At 37.8% G+C, this 20,976-nt stretch overlaps 1 protein-coding gene across 1 annotated transcript in view; it reads right to left on the bottom strand.

Annotated features, from left to right (window-relative positions):
• samd10b (sterile alpha motif domain containing 10b) overlaps positions 1 to 20,976 on the bottom strand; it is a 56,053-nt gene that overhangs the window by 18,862 nt on the left and 16,215 nt on the right. Inside the window, exon 3 of the mRNA XM_079400579.1 lies at positions 6,292 to 6,460. Within this exon, the coding sequence (XP_079256705.1) occupies positions 6,292 to 6,460 (169 nt within the window). The remainder of the gene's footprint in view (positions 1 to 6,291; positions 6,461 to 20,976) is intronic.

Below are 20,976 nucleotides of genomic sequence, written 5' to 3'. Positions count from 1 at the left end.
TTCGATGTTGGTAGTTCAGACAGATCAGTATATAAACATTATAACACTTAATGAAATATAATTTGTAAAATGTACAAGCACCAACACCTGTAACACCTGAAACATTTTCACCATATTTTCTACACCAAATTTTTGGCAACCACAGTTGCCGTTTATTTTTACTGTAAATTTGATAGTCTATTTTTTGGGGTAGTAAAAATGCATATACTGTATAAAAACAGGCTACACTACATTATACTGTATACATCTATGTCCATGCCATGCCCAAACCAGGAAGGCTAAACAAAATTTCTGTGCATTATCATATTCATTATATCAATACTCTTGTTCTCGTTTGCCAAAATCAAACCATCGAATTCAGAATAAATTGAGTACAAATTCATATTCTTCAAGCTAATGTAACAATCTTTCCAAACTGCGCTCTCCATTCATCCATCTTCATGCTAAAAAGCATCAGTGAATGAAGTATATCCTGTTAAGCCTGATGTATAGGCTGTTAAACCAATTGCTAGTGTATTTAACATCTAGGAGCTCATGGGGGATTATCGGACAGAGATGCTCCAGTGACCCAGAGCGCTGTGATGGAGCAACCTCCAGTTGCCCCTGGGGCTTTAGAGGACAGTCATGGGCCAAACACTGACCCAGTTTTCAGCTCCAGGAATTCACACATGGCTGTGGGGATTGCATTCGCTTCCCAGTCACTCACAGCAGGCTGGAAGGAACAATTAGAGCATGGGTGATGCTAATAACGCTGATAATGGAAACGTCCGTAACTAGCCAGAGGTGCTTCTTGAGGTTGATATTTGGACTATTGTGGGCTTTTTCGTAAGATGCATGTATTTTTCATCTTGATATGGTGCTTCCATTGTGCACAACATTTTTAGTATATACACACACACACACACACTAATTCAGTGCTTTTGAATTCAGCCCTCCAGAAACACTTTATCCAGGATTGCTGTTTGTCTGAGGCTTTTGTGTATCACAGATAGCACAGGTGAACAGAGCAGAAATGAATTCCCTGCAGACGGTTTAATGTGCTCCCAAATAACACCCTCAGGATAGTGATAGAGGTGCTGTCAAAAACAAGATGAGCTGGAGTAAAGAGGTGAAAGAAAAATGGTTTCAAATAGTTGGTCTTAAAAAGTACACTTGGTTATTTCGATTTATCTTACATTTATGACCAAAAAAGATGAGAGTGTGGTAGTTAGAGGATGTGATCTGCCAAAGCTGTTCCTCTGACAGACCACAGTCAGGCTTGGCGGATCTATGATTATCCTACAGCTTTATAAAATAATTACTGCATAATCACATTTAAAAATAATTTTGCTTCATATAAAACTAAAACATAAAATAGTGTTTTCGCTATAAAATAAAGGTTAACTCAAATCAGTGTTATTTAGTATAATTGAGATACTATTAGATTTTTTTGTTAACATTTTGAAGAAAAAATAATGACTGAAAGTGTCAAAATTGTGATTTGCTACTAGGTCAATGACAAGGTAAGAAAATAAAAAATATTTTTAAAATCTACTTTAAAAATCATACGCCATATCAAAAGTACACAGTGTACATGCAGATTGGGGACTTTTTTTTTTTTTTTTTAAATACCTTTAATTTTTTTTTTTTGGCAAACTGAACTAACATTGCATTGTCAGAAAAAATATAAAATTATCTGATTTTTAAGATCTTTTTTTTTTTTTTTTACCTTTACACACAGTCACGAAGGCCTTTACTTTCTTCTATAATGCACATATAATTTAACCACATGACTTTGATTTGGTGGACAAATTTATTACTCAAGGTTTTCTTTGGAAGGCAGTTTAATAACTAGACATTTTTAACTTTATGCCACAAAGATGAATCAAAATGAATTTTATTTCAAGAATTAAAAACATACTCATTATTGAAGAAATGTGTGTGTGTGTGTATATATATTCTGAATGAAAGTTTGTGAACCCTTTAGAATTTTCTATATTTCTGTATAATTATGACCCAAAACATAATCAGATTTTCGCACAAGTCATGAAAGTAGACAAAGAGAACCGAATCAAACAAGTGAGAGAAAAATATTTTCTTTGTCATTTATTTATTCAGGAAAATGATCCAATATTGCATATCCGTGATTGGCAAAAGTATGAGAATCTCTTGGATTAGCAGTTAATTTAAAGGTGAAATTAGAGTCCATCTGTGCAGAGGTGTTTTCAGTCAGTGCAATGACTATCAATGTCAGTACGTGACCTGTTTTATTCAAAAAAATTAGTTGATGTTTTTCTTTTTACTCAGAAAAAGAGCTGATGTTGCTCATCAGGCTAGAAAAGTTTACAAAACCATATCTAAAGAGTTTGGACTCCACAAATCCACAGATTCAAGACCACTGTTACCTTCCCGAGAAGTGGTCGACCAACAAAGATCACTCCAAAGCAGAACGTGTAATAGTCTGCGAGGTTGCAAAACTTCCCAGAGTAACTTCTAAGCAACTAAAGGCCTTTCTCACATTGGCTAATGTTAATGGCAGAATTGCAAGAAGAAAAAAGAAAATTGCTTGCTAAAGATCATGTGGACAAGCCAGAGGACTATTGGAGAAAGGTTTAATGGATGGATGAAACCAAAATAGAACTTATTGGTTTAAATGAGAAGTTATTATGTTCAGAGAAAAGAACACACTGCTTTCCAGCTGAAGAATCTTATCCCATCTGTGAAACATGATGGTGGTAGTATCATGGCTTGGGTCTGCTTTGCTGCATCTTGGTCAGGACAGCCTGCCATCATTGATGGAACAATGAATTCTGAATTATACCAGCAAATTCTAAAGGAAAACATCAGGGCAGGACCTAAGCAAGCACTTCATAGGAGGAAACCCACCAACATCACAGAGTTTAAGTGGTTCTGCACTAAGGAATGGGCTAAAACTCCTACATGTTATTGTGTAGGACTGATCAGCATTTACAAGAAACTTTACCTTCAGTTACTGCAGCAAAAGGGGGTCACACCAGATACTGAAAGCAAAGATTCACATACTTTTACAATGCACAGATATGTAACACTAGATCCTTTTTCTCAATAAATAAATGACAAAGAAAATATTTTTCTTTCACTTGTTTGATTCGGTTTTCTTTGTCTATTTTCAGGACTTATGAAAATCTGATGATGTTTTGGGTCATTGCCACAGGTTGCCGAGGCGAGGAGTTTGAAGGAGCACAAAGGAGACAAACAGAGTCTTTAATATATCCACAAAGGAAAATAGGGAAAACACAACCACTTTAAACGACGTTTAGACAGGACCAAAAAACTCTAGAAAATGAAGGCTTATAAGGACAGGCAAATCAAAGGAGCAAACGAGATTATTACTAAACTCAGGTGAACAGACTGAACGATAATTAACTAATAAGAACAGGAATCAAACCAAATCAGGGCAAACAGGAACTAACACGTAACAGTCACATTTATGCAGAAATATAGACAATTATATATATTTATATATATATACACACACACACACTAGATTACACTAGATTACCTTTAAGTTAACAGGCACTGACATACAGCTATCAAACTGCAATTTTGATTTCATGGGCTCTTTATGATGCATTTTAAGATGCTGCACTAGTAATTCGTGTGGGCACAGTCCAAAGCAATTCACACTTGCAGCTGTTATCTGACTCAAAAGACCAATACCTGTGTTGGAGCAGAAGCACTCTGTGCCTGAAGCAAGCAACGGTCTTGTCTGACATGAGACAGTGTCTTACAGTGTTTTACAGCGGTGTGTGTAACAGTGCTTCAAGCTACAGTGCCAATGACCCAGGAAAAATGACACACGCAAACACCCACTTACAGACACACACCATCTGAGAATGAGGCTTGATAAATGAAGCAATAAATAATAGCGCAGATAATAGAATAAAGCCTCTAGTCGGTGTCGGTGCCCGGATGAATTACTTAAAGGGGCATTTGGAGGGGGCAGACATTTGTCACTCCACCTAACTAAATGTAATGCTGCTAAAATGAGTGCTTGTGTTCAACCATCACTGAAGGACAGAAAGATCCACGGCTTGCATACACATAACCCTAAAACATCTGAAGTAAAGCACCGGAACTGCACAAAAACATTAGATCACAATTGATTTCTGTTGTTAGAATAGAAAATGAGCATAACTTATTATTTGTTCAAGCCACTGCTGTAAACACTCAATATACATATACGCATACGTATATAAAATACTGATTATTCTTGAATTTTGAATGCTTAAAATCAAGAAATGGCAATGGATCGGTCAGGATCTATTACTTTTATCAAAAATTTTTTTAAATTAAATTCATACTTGCAATGACATGAATACACCTCTTTAATTGACATTTTTAAAATTCGAATTTAATTAAAAAAATTCTTAATTGAAAAAAAAAAAAAAACGTAAACATGCAAGGATGATCCAACTATCCAAATGTAAAATAACTGAAAAACGAGCATAAAATCTTTAGTTCTAAGCAACCAACATGCAGAAACATACATGGGGGACAAAAATGATAAATTATTATTATAAAGGACCTCTATAAATAATAAATTATAAAGGACCTCTGCAGACCTACACATAGAAACATCAGAAACTTGACTTTTAATAACTAGTCTAACTAGTTTAATAAGGTTAGTTCAGGTTGTAAAATGTCAAATATCAATCGAAAATTCACACACACACACACACACACACACACACACACACACACGTTTATATATATATATATGAAACAAAAAAACAAACAAAAGTTTAAAATGTGTTCACTTATATGCAGTCAAAAAAAAAAAAATATCCTGTTGCTTTTCAAGAAAATTCAGCTTTTCTTGAAAATGGTATAAAAGCATTTCAAGATCATATAAACCCAACATGAACACATATAATGTACCACATGCATTTTAAACTAGATTTTGTTTTTTATCGTGGACATGTTATATGTCATTGACCCCAATTAAAACCATCCAGCTATAATCAAATCTCTCCCAAGGCACAACTCTTCCCTGATTGGCTAGAAGACGTCACATGACTCATATGGCTTGACACTTATATGACATTGAATGGGGTGTCGTGATTCAAATGCTTTACTCATAACATCACATCCTCTGCCTGCCAAATATTACAAATCCCACAAATAACAAAAGCTGAATGTCCACCTTTAGTAAATCCATTTAGTCTCAGCTCCTCTCCACTGCTAAATTTCCAGAAACAAACGCACGAATGGCAGTGTAAAATGACTTTATTACTTGGAAGCACCTCTCTGGTGACCCCTAGATGGCGAGGCGTCATGGAAATGACTGTGTTGTGACAAATGGCTCAACATTAGGGTGTATAATTGTCCATTAGTGAGAGAACTCGGTGCACACAGCTCTGGGAGTTGGATGAGAGTGTGGTAGTTAGAGGATGTGATCTGCCAAAGCTGTTCCTCTGACAGACCACAGTCAGGCTTGGCAGATCTATGATTATCCTACAGCTTTATAAAAGAATTACTGCATAATCACATTTAAAAATAATTTTGCTTCATATAAAACTAAAACATAAAATAGTGTTTTCTCTATAAAATAAAGGTTAACTCAAATCAGTGTTATTTAGTATAATTGAGATACTATTGGATTTTTTTGGTAATATTTTGAATTTGATTTTATTTTTAGATTTTTCTACTTTCATGTTAACTTTAAAGTTTTATTAATTTTGTGTTTTGTCATTTTTAGTAGTTTTTGATGTTTTTAAATATGCGTATATAGTTTCTTTTAATTTTTATTTTAGTTTTATTTCTAGTTATTTTAGTAGATCAAGTTAAACGAAATTAAAAATGAGAAATGTTGCCTTGAAAACTAGCTGAAATAAATATATATACGTGCATATATTTTTATATTTTTTATTTAGTTAACGTGCTTTATTTCAAGTAAAAAGAGAGATATATAAAAAAATATATAAAAAAACCGAATAAAGATGACAAAAAATACAAAATTAAACTACTAAAATTTTAAATTTAAAATGTAAATTCAAAATATGAATAAAAACTATAGTATTTCAATGATAGTAAAATAACACGATTTGCCAATAGATCTTCAGGCAGATTTGTGAACGGGCTCGACCATTTGAATAAAAAAAAAGAGTCAAAAGAATGATTCCTTCACTCTGACTAAGTTTTATTCATCACATGAACAATATCAAGTCTAGACCAGTTTTAATGATGTTTCCAAGCCTAGAATACACAATTCTGAAAGTCCCTGGCACTGTATTTCCAGTGTGCTGTGTAACAGAGATAGCGGTGCTGTACCTGTGATGGCGTGGTGAGAGAAGGCCTCCACATAAGTCAGGTAGTTGTGTGGACAGTGCTTCTTCAGCCACTTACACACGTCCTGCTGGGTCCAAAGCACCACTGGCTTGCATAAGCTGGACAGCGTTGGGCTGGTGTGGTACACAGTGAAGGCCTCTCCTGGCTGGATCTGTGCAGCGAAAACATTTTATTGTCACCATCTCGACAGAAACCAGTTTAATTCTGAAGCAAAAACTATATGTAGCCCATATGTTCAGCAGACAACATTCCCACCAGGTTTAAAAATGTCAATCTATCATACTAAAGAAACGACAGATGGATTAGTAGGCAGGACGAATATGGAAAAACGGCGTGCTTTCATATCTTCAGGGTGCTCTTACAGAGTACTTTTGTCTGTGAACGCACTAATTAAAATAACTAGCGCTGCATGCTTCTGTGTAAACAATGCTCTTTTAATTACACGCACACTTTGTTCTGGCTACCGCAATGAGCAGAAAGATTAATCAAAACACACTTTTATGGCTCTCTGCTGCAGAGTAGTATAACAAAACCCTTTACTGTGTATTACGCTTGTGTGAGAGCATGATGAAATGCAATGCTAGCTTGTGTAAACTATGAGAGTAAACACTCACAGGCCTGATTTATTTAATTGTGATTACCAGAGACCTTACATTGTGAGACAAATCTTGGCATACATGTGCAAACAAAACATCTTTATAATGTCTTATAAGCTCTTTTTGCACTACAAATATATCTGCACAGTTTTGTTTTTATTTAACTGGTTTATCTGCCATGCGCCTTATGCCACTTTATCTATTTCTTTATTTTTTTTCTACAATGTCCTTACTTGTATAGCTATAGAGTTGTATGTACATATGTTTAAACCGTATTATCTGTATTTGAACTTGTTTAATGTTAACTGTTTACACCAAGGGTCTGAGGGTAACGCAATTTCAATTCTCTGTATGTATGTGCTGTACATGTGGAAGAATTGACAATAAAGCAGACTTGACTTGACTTGACTTATTTCTAAAAGTCAAAGTGAAAATGCAAATTATGGAAAATCATGGATGTTTGACAAGTCTGAGCGTAACACTATTTACCACCAACAAAGACCACCAGAAGACATTATTTATACCACATAATGCGACATTATTTAATATTTGAGAAAATGAATACATTTATAATGCAGGAAGCAAAGGATGGTAGGCAGAGACATGGATCTAAGTCCATGAGTTTAATAAAAAGAGCAAATAAAACAGAACAAGGAACAGGAAACGCACGAAATAGTATACACATAGTATACACATCTAACAATTAAAGGGGTCATCGGATGCCCATTTTCCAGAAGTTGATATGATTCTTTAGGGTCTTAATGAAAAGTCTGTAACATAGTTTGATTAAAATTTCTCAATTGTAGTGTAAAACAACACCGTTTTTACCCTGAAAAAACAGCTCTTTTCAGAGCAAGCTGTTTTCTTGCATGCCGCTTTAAATGCAAATGTGCTCTGCTCACCCCACCCCTCTCTTCTGAGCCACCCTCTGAGAGACAGTAAACTTTCATCGTGAAACTTGCTAACTAGCATGTTATCAGGAAAGGCGATTTGCAAAGATTGCAAAGATGAAGCTGGATCACATCGCATTCCCTTCAGAAACAAATGTAATCCACTGCGTCTTCAGCGGCTCAGATGTCGGGAGTAAATGACAACTACTATGTTCATTATTACATCCAACAACAAAACACCTCAATCGCTTATAGGAGACATTCTTGTCTACACCTGCTCTGGTGGTGGAACAATGGCGGCCTGATGACAGATCACTCAGGGCGGGTCTAAGGTAAGACACCAGTCCAGTCTGTGCTGAAACACTACTGTCCATAAAACAATCGTGGGAGGGGCCTGGGTCTGTGTGACGTCACACAGACAGGCATCTGAGATCAGCTCTATTTGAGAAAGGAGAAATTATTTAACGTGATTTAAAAAAAAACACTGGGTGGATCTTTATCATTATAGGGTGGTTGTGCACACACTGCCAACACACATTTCAGTTCAAACAGCTTGTAAAAGTGCTTGTCGCATCCGATGACCCCTTTAACAATGAAACACTGGAAAACCAGGTCTTAAATACACAAATGATATCAAGGAAATGACACCGACATCTCTATTTATTGACATTTTTCACAACCTGTACCAAGGCTTTTGATGCTGCATACAGATAGAAGAAATGGTAACGGTTTTCTTCACGTACGACCAGGTTGCGTACTTTCGCCAATTCTATACTTCCTCGTCATCAACTTCGTCGGCCCCCACTCCATCAACATACCCAGGACAGGTGGCAACCTCTTCCTTGCCGATCTCGAATTTCTCATAATATCGTCATTTTTGGCCGACCCAAACTGAGATCTCACTATGAGAAAATCAAGCAGAATCAATGGGCAGAGGACCAAAATCATCCACATCAGTTACCCAAACTCAAGATTCACGATTACCGTCGGTGGACAACAGGTGGAGGAAGTGGCAAACTTCACTTATCTTAACAGCATCGTCTCCTTGGATGGGGACTTAAAGAGTCTGCCACGTTCTGACAACTTCGTCCTGGAACTCGCCTTCCCTCTCCTTGCAGATCAAACTGTGGCTCCCAGTCACAATCCTGGTCACAATCGTTGTGCCGACCACAACCTACGTGTGCCAAACCTGGAAAATGACGGAAACCATCTCTCGAAAGTTGTTTGTTTTCCATCTCTGATGTCTGAGACTTGTCCTCAAGATCACTTACAGTGACCATATTTCCAATGTGGAAGTATACCCTCTCTGTGAAGTCACAGAACACTATTTTTGTTTTGCTGGACACATCTTACGCCTTCCTGACCATTAGTTACTCAAGACAGTGATACTGCCTGCACAAGGCAAACGAAAACAAGGACGACCGAAAATCACCTGACAAAGGACTTTTATGGACGACCTGCAAGTAGGTCCCCTATTCCAGTGGAATTAAAGGGGTCATCGGATGCCCATTTTCTACAAGTTGATATGATTCTTTAGGGTCTTAATGAAAAGTTTATAACATACTTTCGTTAAAATTCGTCAATGGTAGTGTAAAAAACACCTTTTTTACCCTGTCAAAATCAGCTCTGTTTTCAGCAAGCTGTTTTTTAGTCCATGTTGCTTTAAATGCTAATGAGCTCTGCTGACCCCGGCCCTCTCTTCCGTGGGGTGAGGAGCAGTACTGTTTACTTTAGCCATGAAACTGGCTAACTAGCACGTTATTAGGAAAGGCGATTTGCAAAGATTAATAAAAAAATGTCTTAGGTTACGCATGTTAACCCCAGTTCCTCGAGAGAACGAGACACTGCGTCCGAAGACGCGTTGGGGAATGCCTTCAGCGTAACCGGCTCTGAATACAAGTGAAATCTGTCCAATGGATGGGCGAGACGTCACGGGGAGGTGACGTAATGACCAGCTGGTACAAAAGCACGTGCGGGATGAAACTGGCGTCAGCCTCTGGAATGAAGCAAGCGCTCGCAGGGATGCCGGAAGTGTGGCATCGAGCCGCAGCGTCTCGTTCCCTCGAGGAACTGGGGTTACATACGTAACCTAAGACGTTCCTCTTCAGGAACTCAAGCTGTGTCCGAAGACGCTTTGGGGAACGAGATATCCGTGCTGCCAGACTTCCAAGTCCCTGCCCAGTATATATCCCTGCGGAGCACACATCTAGTGTGAGAGGACGGGAGAGCCTGGAGTGGCCCGCATGTCCAAGCTGTAGAACCTGACAAAAGTCAGGGGCGTAGACCATCCCGCAGCGTTGCAGATGTCCTGTATTGGGACACCTGCGAGGAAGGCCTTGGAGGCCACCACACTCCTAGTGGAATGGGCCCTGACTGCCATTGGCGAGGGGAGGTCAGAGGACTCGTAGGAAATGTTGATGGCATCCACAATCCACCGTCTGAGAGTCTGCTTGGAAGCAGGAAGACCTCTCTTAGGGGGACCATAGCAAATCAGCAGTTGGTCCACCCTTCTCCACAGGGCAGCTCTGTGGACGTATGTACGTATGACAGAAGGAACTTTGGAGATGTACCCTGCACGAGGGTACAAAATGGCTTTGGCCATGCCGTGCGCAAAGTCCAAGTGAGTAGGGGCCACTGACAGGGCCTGCAGATCCACCATTCTCTTCAGAGAAGAACTCGCCAGAAGAAACACAGTCCTCAGGGTAAGATGGCAATCAGAGATCTCCTCAATAGGCTCGAAGGGAGGCCTACAGAGAGCATCCAATACCACAGCCAGGTCCCAAGGAGGAATCCGGGACTGTACTGGGGGCCTTAGCCTCAGTGCACCATGGAGGAAACGTGTAACTAGGGGGTGTCTACCCACCGACTGTCCACCAAGAGAGGCGTGGTAGGCCGAAATCGCCGCCACATAAACCTTCAAGGTGGAGTGGGTTAACCCTGCGGAGAGTCGAGCCTGCAGGAATTCCAGCACTGTACCAACCGGGCAGTTAACTGGGTCGATCTCCGCACCATGAAGTGAAGAGTCTCCACTTCAGGGCGTACAGTTTCCTCATTGAGGGAGCTCTGGATTGGAGGATGGTCTCAACAACCTCGGTTGAGAGACCGGAAGCTATGAGCTGTGCCTCTTCAGGGGCCACACCCACAGCTCCCATAACTCCAGGCAGGGGTGCACAAGGGTGCCTCCTGCCTGTGAGAGGAGATCTCTCCTGACGGGAAGCCATCGAGGAGAGAAATCAGGTCCAAGAATCATACTCGGCCCAGCCAGAATTTGCCCTGGGACCACACAAGGATTTGGTGCGCCAGCCTGTTCAGGGGGCTCAACCGCAAATCTCCTTTGTGGTTGATATAAGAGACCAACGCTGTGTTGTCGGTGCGCACCAACACATGGTGATCTCTTAGGTCTGGGAGAAAGTGTTTCAGAGCTTGACTTCCGTGAGGATCGACTCGATCCGAGCAGGAGACATACGTGCCTGCATCGTGGTCGAATCCCACACCACACCAAGATAAGTGGTTCTCTGTGATGGAGAAAGCACACTCTTCTTGGCGTTCAGTCTTAACCCCAAAACTTCCATGTGAAGTTTTCGGGCGGGGACACTCTCTTTCTGAGTCAGTGCGTGGCAGGGGCTGCTCTCGCCCAGCAGCCCCCTGAGCTGGAGAGCGGCGAGGGAGAAACCGTTGGAATGCCACCGCCTGCCTCCCTCCTGGTGCCTGTTGACGACGGAGTCAAGAGCGTCACCGAAAAGGCCAGAAGGCGACAGCGGGGCGTCCAGGAGGAAGACCCTGTTACGGTCCTTGATGTCCGACAGGGTCAACCAGAGATTCCTCTCCACCACGACAAATCAGCGGTTTTGTGGAGTTCGGTAATATCCTCCGCACTAAATCCCTCGCCCTCATCTAACTCCTTGAGCAGGTCAGCCTGGTGCACCTGCAACACCGCCATGGTGTGCAGACACGAGCCACCTGACCTGCTACCCCGTACCCCTTGCCCACAAGCGTCGACGAAGAGCGCAGCGGCGCATAGACGATGCCGCGTCGGGGGACAGATAGCTTGCGAGCGTTTGTTCCACACGCGCCATCGCTCTTTAACCGCGCTCACTCGTCCCCATCACATTACCTTAGTAATCCGATGAGGGGACGAAGAGGCGGGCCGAGAAAGGTTTTCCCCACAACCTCGACACCTCAGTGTGGATATATTAAGATCGATACGCCCACCCCTAAAAACCACACAGTAAAGCTGCTTGGTTGGAAAGTGCCGTCTGTGAGAGCTGTGCTTCATATATCTCTACATTATTGTCAATGGACAATGAAGCAAAATTGATAATGTAATATAAGTAGGCCACAACCATCCCTTCAACTACACGTTCCCTGACCCCAAACTTTCCATTTCTCTATGTCTCTATCTTCAAACAAAAATAAGTGAATATGTATTTCAAATGAAAGGGCTATGGTCAGTCAGAAGGATGGCAGATCTTGTAGCAGAGGGAGTATTTATTGTCAGGAGCTGCAGGTCACACATTAATCAACACCTGAAGACAGAAGCTCATTTTCACTCAGGAAAACAGACAGAAAGAGACAGGCACTGAGTTAGGTAGCAGACAAAACACAACAGACAGAATGAGAGTAAGAAAGATACAGATTCAGACATGGAACATTTTCTTTTCATGAAGAGTAAGTGAAAGCTGTCACAGAACAGGATTGAAGTAGATGGCTCAACATACAGGACTGAACTTATAAAAGGCTAAATACATGATTCTGTGTGAAAAAGTGAGAATGTCAAACACAGAGATGAAACAAATCAATCAACTGACAGAATATAATATAAAAGAAAAAGAGAAGTCACTTAATCCTCTGCATATAATTTCTCTGTGTGTAATGGGAGTGATATTTTGTCTGGATCTCTTAAAGGGATAGTTCACTCAAAAAATTAATTAATTTATTTTAAAATAAAATAAAGTCATCATTAAAACCCTCATGTTGTTCCAAACCAAAGATTTTTATTTTATTTTATTATTATTATTTTTATTTTTTTGTCCAAAAAGTGGAAGTCAATGGGGTCCAATGTCGTTTGGTTTCTTCAAATTGTTTCGAAAAAGTCATTCAGGTTTAAAATGAAATGGGGGGGGGGGGGGTAACTTACTGTACATTTTCCAGTTAGCATCAAAAAAAAAAAAAGATATCACATTTATATAGAATTATACAATAAATAAACTGCTGCAGAACACAAGTTACAGCCTTGCAATTGTATTTAAAGTATGAATTAAACTCTCAGTCAGTAGCTACAATAACCTGGGAAACAGGGTTGAATGGCTGAACCTGATCAAAATTTGTATAGAACTGAAATGAGATCATTTTCTCATCTACTAATTTTCCCCAAAGAAGTACACAAATGATGATACTTATTGTGTGGCATTCTTTTAAAGAATTACTTTTTTGTAAAAGGAGAAAAAGTGGTAACAGTGTTGCTTGCAAAATGTGGGACACAAATAGATATAATGCTCTTCATGCTATAGCATCAATTCCACTGTATGTTAGACAATATTTATCTAACATATATGGGTTTTATACTAAAAAAAACATAATGGCACACCACAGTGTACCCTATTTATGGAAAGTGGGAGATGAAAATGGGGATAAGACAGAAAGCAAAGAGGATCTGGTGGGTGCTGCTAGTCACCCTCACCGTCACCATCAGCGCCTCCTCCTCCCTCTTCTCCATTCTCTGCTCCCTCTTTCCCATCCATCCATCACCCTCTATCTCTCCCAAGCCATCCTCTGGGCATTACACAGCCCCCCTTGAACCCATGAGACCTGATTCTGTCCAGCCTGAAACATACAGTCATTAATAATACACAGGGGACTGAACCTGTAAGGAGCGGGGCGGCCCGATCTGGGCGGCCATTTTGTGAGATGAGTCTGAATACATCAAGCTGATGCATGATTAGAGGATCCGCCATGTCCTCCTCAGCTAATTATATACACTACCATTCAATAGCTAGGAGTCAGTATGATTTTTGAAAGAATTTGAATGCTTTTATTTTGCATGGATGCATTAAATTTGCCAAAAGTGACAGTAAAGATGTTTCTAATGTTGCAAAATATTTCTTTTCATCAAACAATCCTTGAAAAATCATAATTTCCACAAAATATTAAGCAACACAACAGTTTTGACACAAATTAATAATAATAGTTAGTAATAATAATAATTATTATAAATAGTAAAATAATAATAATAAATTTTTCTTGAGCAGCAAATCAGCATATTAGATTGATTTCTGAAGGATCATGTGACACTGAAGAAAAAAATAAAAAAAATAATAATAATCTTACCAAACCCAAATTTTGAATGGTAGTCTGTATATGCTTAATGGAAAGTATGTGCATGAATAAAACCTATACTATTACTGTTAAAACACTGGGTTTAAATAGTAAAACATAGTCACCAAAATGCCATCATGTAGTACCTGAAATCTAGTCGCCATCTTTTTTAAAGGATATTTTTATAATGTATGGGCTGATTGTATGGCCATTTGTTGTCATTTTTGCAGCCTGACAGGTTTAGAATGATATACACATGAACTATTTCTTTAAAATGAATGATGGTATCAAGTTCAAGTGAGTGAATTTATGAGGTATAATCTGAGCATGAGCACGAGTGTATTGAGTTCTGCTGGCATATTATTTCATTTTACTTCATATTTCCTCTAGGGCACATGTTCTGAACCTCTGCTATAAATTCTTAATAAGTATGATTAATATGTATAGATTATTCAAGAAACATGATCTGAGTCTCTTTTCAGTTTTCCCTCAAAACGTCCCAGTTGACCATTAGATTCTTCTTTCCATCCACCCTCTTTCCAACCTCCAAAATCTTCCCTCCTCAATTTTTTTTTCTTTTTTCTAACTATCCCCGAATCTCTCTCGCTTCCTTTATTGTCCATTTCTTTCTGTCTCACTATTTCTGTCTGTCTGTTTGTGTCTCAGTGTGCTTTTATTCTCCCGTTGGCATCTTCTCTCCTCCTGTCCTGGCGGTGTATCTCTGATTTCACCCGCTGGAGCTGAATGAGGGATTCAACTTTAAGGCACAGGCGGGTGACATGCATCTCTTTAATATTCTGCCTGCTCCCTCTGTCTTAGAGATCGTTTTGCTCTTACAACCTCAGATACAATCAGAGATCAAAATAAGTTAGTGGACTCAGTCTGAAGCACACAGTGAGTCTGTTAACATGTAAATAGGTGATGTCACACTGACCTTGTTGTGCTGCTTGTTTCTCACTCTCTTGACTTAAACACGAGATTCTGCTTGTGTTTCCTAGTAAATCCAAGGATTTCTGCCTGTGTCGAGTTCATTTCAATTTAGTTCATTGTAAATTTATAGTTCAGTTTAGTTTTCTGAAGTTCAGTTCATTTCTTTTCAAATTAGTTCAGCATAATTTAACTTAATTCAATTCAGTTCAGTTCATTTCTATTCATTTCGGTACAGGTCAGGGCTGTATTTCCCAAAAGCATTGTAAACTTAAGTTGATCGTAAAAACGATCGCACAAATCATCTTAGACTTGCAGGCTGTATCCCAAAACCATCGTGACTTAAGTAGTACTTGAAAATCTTCGTAGATCTACGAGTGCTCTGGAGTAATTGTAAATCCATACGTGCATCGTAAGAATTATGAGGTCACCCGCAGGACAGTCGGCAGATTACAGCTTTTGATTGTACTGTATTGTACACTTTATTACTCATGTTTTGTTTTTTGTTTAAATGAATTTATAAATGAAATTAAAATGGGGGAATAAATAAATAAATAAAAAAATAGAAATGCACATCTAAATTAAATGACTGATAAAAAAAAGGAATAAAAGAAGCAATGTAGGAAACATGCTTCAAAGACTGGGGAAAAATAGGGATAAACTCAAAAAACATCTGTCAATGACTTGCTGACGTGCATGAAAACCAGCCATGTATTGGACCCGGAAAAAAACTCTCTACAAATATTATAATATTAATCTATTAGCATAATATTAATGTCCTATATATATATATATATATATATATATAAAATATAGGTTATATAATATTATTGTATATAGTAGATTAATATTATACTTATAACTATTATATTATATTAAGCTACTGTATATTAAATTAAATTATATTATATTATATCCGAGCTGTCTGGAACGCAGCATTAACATTTCAATAAACGAGCATGTACTACAATTACGAGCCATTCCATAAATGGACAATTCAGCACTTGATAAATGGATAGCGACTCCTAAGTATAGCACTTAAAGCAGGGCTACCTGCGATTGTGTTAAGTGCATTTTTGGGTAAGGCACGTGAAACAAAACAAACTTTCGTAAAATGACTCATACAAAATGCTCTTAAGCGCTAAGATCAATCGTTATCGAGAAACACAGCCCATTTCAGTTCATTGTAGTTCAATTCAATACACTGTAAAAACAAAAAACAAAGTTGAGCCAACTTAAGAGTTTAACCCTAAAAAGGGCAAGACCATAAAGTGACATCAGAAAATTAATTTATTTCTATTTTCTATCTTATTGGAACTCAACTAATACAATTTCATTATTATTATTTTTTTAAACTTGACTCTTATTTTTTATTTATATAAATTAACTGAAAACAGAACACCTGTTTATCAATGCTTGTTACAGCATGGCTGTAATTCCTGAACGCTTTGGAATACAGACCTAAGGTTGGTCTCTTTTTAATGAAGACAAATAGCAGATTATTGCTGAAGTGAAAGCATTTTAAAAAAACGAAAGTATAAAAAAGTTATAGAAGTTTAAGTTTACAATAAAGATAATGTAATATACTATTTTTATTTTATTTTATATGAAATAAGTATTTTATAAAATATGTTGAACTCTAAAATGTCTATGAATTCAAAGCCATATGTCTAACCAAGTTGTGTTCCAAATTTGAAGTTGATATCACAACAATAGTGGTTCCTGTGAGATTTTGTTTGGGCACTATACCAAAAATATCCACTGGGTTACACCCAAACTCTATTGATTTTTTTGATGCAGTTTTCTGTCACAATGTCACTTCTATTACAAAACAGTTACCAAATATGGAACCTTGATTGTCAGATCTTGTATATGTTGTCTAAGTCTATGTATATGTTTTTATATCTTGATGTATACCCCTAAAAGAGCGCCGTATCCCCTGAGATACAAACACTTAGAGACTGATTACAAAAAATGTAAGCATTTAATTCATCAAATTTCAATGTAAACCTAATAAGCTAATGCTGAAGATTAATAGATTTAGCTGTAGATTTCCCACTACAGGCGGTCATGCAGTTTTAAATGCTTCCTGTGAGCTAAACAAAGAATGTATAGAAAGAAAAAATACCTCATCTAAATATTCACAACAAACACCCTTTCAAAATAAAAGACTACACTTTCAAATGTTTGTATCCCCCAGGATACATTGCCTCTTTTAGGGTTAAACCATAAAAACAATTTAGTTCAGTATAATTTCATTCAATGTAGTCAAAAGTCCTGGTCATTTCTGTTCAGGTCATAATTTAGCTTCAATTCAATTAAGTTCAATTCAATTCTTTTCAGGTCAAGTCAGTTCAATAATTCAGTACGATTTATTTCAACAGTTCACTTCAGTTTGATTCATTTCTATTCAGTTCGATACAGGTCAGGTCATAAATAAATTGAGTTCAGTAGAATTTAGTTGACTGTAGTTCCATGCATTTAAATTAATTTATATTCAGCTGAGTTCAGAATAATTTTGGACAGTTCAGTTCATACTGAGGTCTTTTCAGTTCAATTCAATTCAGTTCAGTATAATTTAGTTTAGTTCAATTAGTTCTGTTCAGTTTAGTTCATTTTATTTTAGTTCAGCACAATTCAGTTCACTTTAGTTCAGTTTAAATCATTTTTCTTTGGGGTCAGGTAATTTCAATACAATTTAGTATAATTTAGTTTAGTTCAGTTAATTGAACCAACTTCAAATCACTTCTTTCTAAATCCAGTCAAGTCGTTTTCTTCAATTCAGTTTGTTTGACTGAATTGAAGTTATCAGTTCAGTTAAATTCAGTTTAATGGTCGATACAGTAGATTTTTAATTTTCTTTACCTTTAATATTCTTTCAAACCATAAAAACAATAGCTTACATTAAATTCTTCAAATTAATAATTTAATTAAAATACATTTGGAAAATGATGGTTATTAATCAGCTGTTAAGTAGTCTACCAACAATAAATTAAAAATATAAATAAGACCCACTAAACCCATGTATACAGTATAAATAATTAGAATGATATGAAGAAATACATTAAAGAGAACGGATAAGAATAGAGGAATTCAATACATTGTACACATCAGAACATTTTAGCATGTTCAGAGTCATTTATGCCTCAAGCCCTGGATAATTTCTGACACTGCTGTAAGTTTTCAGCAAGTATACTAGCACTCTAGCCATAATCTTTTTTCTTTTTTTACATCCTTTCAATCAGTCAGTGTTGCTCTTGCGTTCATCCTTCTGTCTGGTCATGTCATACTTCAACACAAGCATAATCTTTCATACAGCGAATAGGCACAACACTACCCCCCCCCCCCCTCCACTCCCGCTTGTCTCTCCATCTCTCTTTTCTTCTGAAGACTGCCTCCAGTCCCACAATCCTTTGCACCAGGACAGCTTACATGCATAAGAACTCAATGATCCCTCTCAGCCTGGTGACAACTGACTGATATGAAACTTCAGACGTGGATCTGCATTCATTATGAGGTTCCCACAACATCTGTTCAGACACATAGGGGCCAAAAAGCAACTCACAACTCAGAATCATCTTTTTCATTTTTCACTGGAATCCGATCATTTATCCGAGATTAACTGAGAACTGTATGCTGATGTGAAAAAGATTGAGCCATTCAGCCTAGTTCAGATAGTAAGTTTAGGCTAAGTTTGCTGACTTTTGGTAATCTGTGTGCTTTTCGAAATAGTTTTGTGCCGCTGATGGGGTCGGTAACCTTCGCAGTAATGAGGAAACTAAACAAAGCTGGAGGCCAATCTCCTCTGGCTGTCATCCTCAGGTAGCCTCATCACAGCTCTCTTTAATGGACTAAACCCACTGCATGCTAAACAACATTTGTATGGCATTGTTCCCGTGCCAGGAATTAGACAGTTTACTTGTTTTCCTTTTTCCATTAACCCCGTATTTAGTCTGTCTTCCTCATTCTCTTGTCTCTTTCATCAGTAATATTATGTGCATATAAAACTTTACACTAACAGAAAATCAACTGTGCTGCAAAATCACGTATTCACAAAGCAAAAGTCATTCATTTTCAATCAAAGATGGCAATTTCTGGCAACCATTACCAGCAATGCGGCAAAGTGTTATTTTGTTTTACTTTATTAGTTAAATCATTGTTGTGAGATGTTGATTCATGCAAAGATAACCATTTATCTTATACTATGATGCATTATGTGCTGCTGCAATTTATATTAAAGCGCTGTGCAATGCAGAATGTATTTTAAGATGGAAGTGCTTACTAAAAATATCTTATTTTACCGTTAATATATTCCATTTGCAATCATATTTTCAGAAGCTGTGGCCAGTGGTGCAGACAGAAATGTCAGGGCAGCAGCAGGAACACCTACTGAAACCAAATATACAGCCACCTGGTGATGTGTGAACAGACACCCCATAAAGATTTAACTGCCCTCACTGAAGCCGTCATTAATGTGCATGCGTTGTTTGAGTAGTTTTAGCACCACGTCACTGCTGCAGAAACTACATTTGCATTACATTTATTCATTTAGCAGACGCTTTTATCCAAAGCTACTTACAAATTGAGGGATAGGTACAACAAGGCATCATAAAGAGGCAAATAAACACAGGAAGTGCTCGTAATTCAAAGTTTCAGACATTGTTCAGATTAGTAATCTGTGCAGGTTAATGAAACTTGTCTTGTTTACTCTTGTTGTCCATTTGTATGAAGTTCTGTGAAGTTTGGGCATTGCATTCAGCAGATAGATTCATTTGTGCAAATGAGTATCGCCAGACAAATTAACTTATATTTTTGGAACACTTTGACAAATCAAATTTTTTGTCATGAGGATATGGGGATGATGCATGCCAAGTATTGTGCAAATCAGATAAACAACCTAGATCAAGTTCAAACAAACAAATTAGAATGGGGGATAGAGTTGATAGATAATCATAAAAGTGAGAAATTCTTGGAAGGGCTTAAAGCAAGGATTAAAGTTGTTTTTTATAGTCCTACCTTGTGGCTAATTTTCACACAATTCAGTACAGATATTTTGACTTTCACACAATGTATGATTATTTCCATTGTAATGGTAGGCCATTAAGATTTGAAGTTATTAGCCACTGAAGTTTGATTGGCTTCTGGCGGCCATGTTTTTGAAATATCTGTGTCATGTTAGAGGATACCTGTTGCCCAATCAAATAATTAAACTACATATTTGTAACGCTCTGACAACCAAAATTCTTTTGATTCATCCAAGCAAATGATTCTTTTGTCATGAGTGTCTGGAGATGATATGTGAAATTGTACGTACATTGGACCAACGGATGAGTTCAACAAACTGATTTTTCAAAAATACAAACTCTATAACTTAAGGTCTCTGACCCCCAGACAGTTTTAGGGCAGAAAAATTTAAAATATTAAGAAAATCCTCACAAACACAACAGGGTTCCAGCACTTTGTGCTTGGACTGTTAATAGGAGGCAATACCGGCCCTAAAATACCGTACTTATACAGTACAGTACATTTTCCAAAATACTCACTCTTCCTCTGACAACATAACTTCTAAAAATGTTTTACACCTTAATGAAATGCAAAATGAAAAAACAAAAACATCTTGTGGGTAATTAAATAAACCGCTTGTGAAACCATTCTCGTACATACTTCATTAGTCATGGTCATGGTCGTCCTAATTATTTCTATCCTTGACAATCTTGCCAACAGCAATCTGACACTTTTGCTCACCTTGAAATGGCAAAAGTTTATCCCTAATCATTCCCAGCCCAGTCTCCAGCCAAATACAGTAAATTAATGTTATCTTTAACACAAATCCCATCGGCAAAACTCATTTTCATGCCAGGACTGGCCCCATGAGATAAGCCTTGTTAAAATAAGCCACAACATAACATCTTGCAAAGGACATCATTTTGTCGCACTAA

Source organism: Barbus barbus (genome assembly GCF_936440315.1).
Source record: "Barbus barbus genome assembly, chromosome: 40".
Classification (NCBI taxonomy): domain Eukaryota; kingdom Metazoa; phylum Chordata; class Actinopteri; order Cypriniformes; family Cyprinidae; genus Barbus; species Barbus barbus.
Note: the sequence above shows the minus strand (reverse complement) of the source record. Positions and strands in the feature narration are given on the sequence as shown.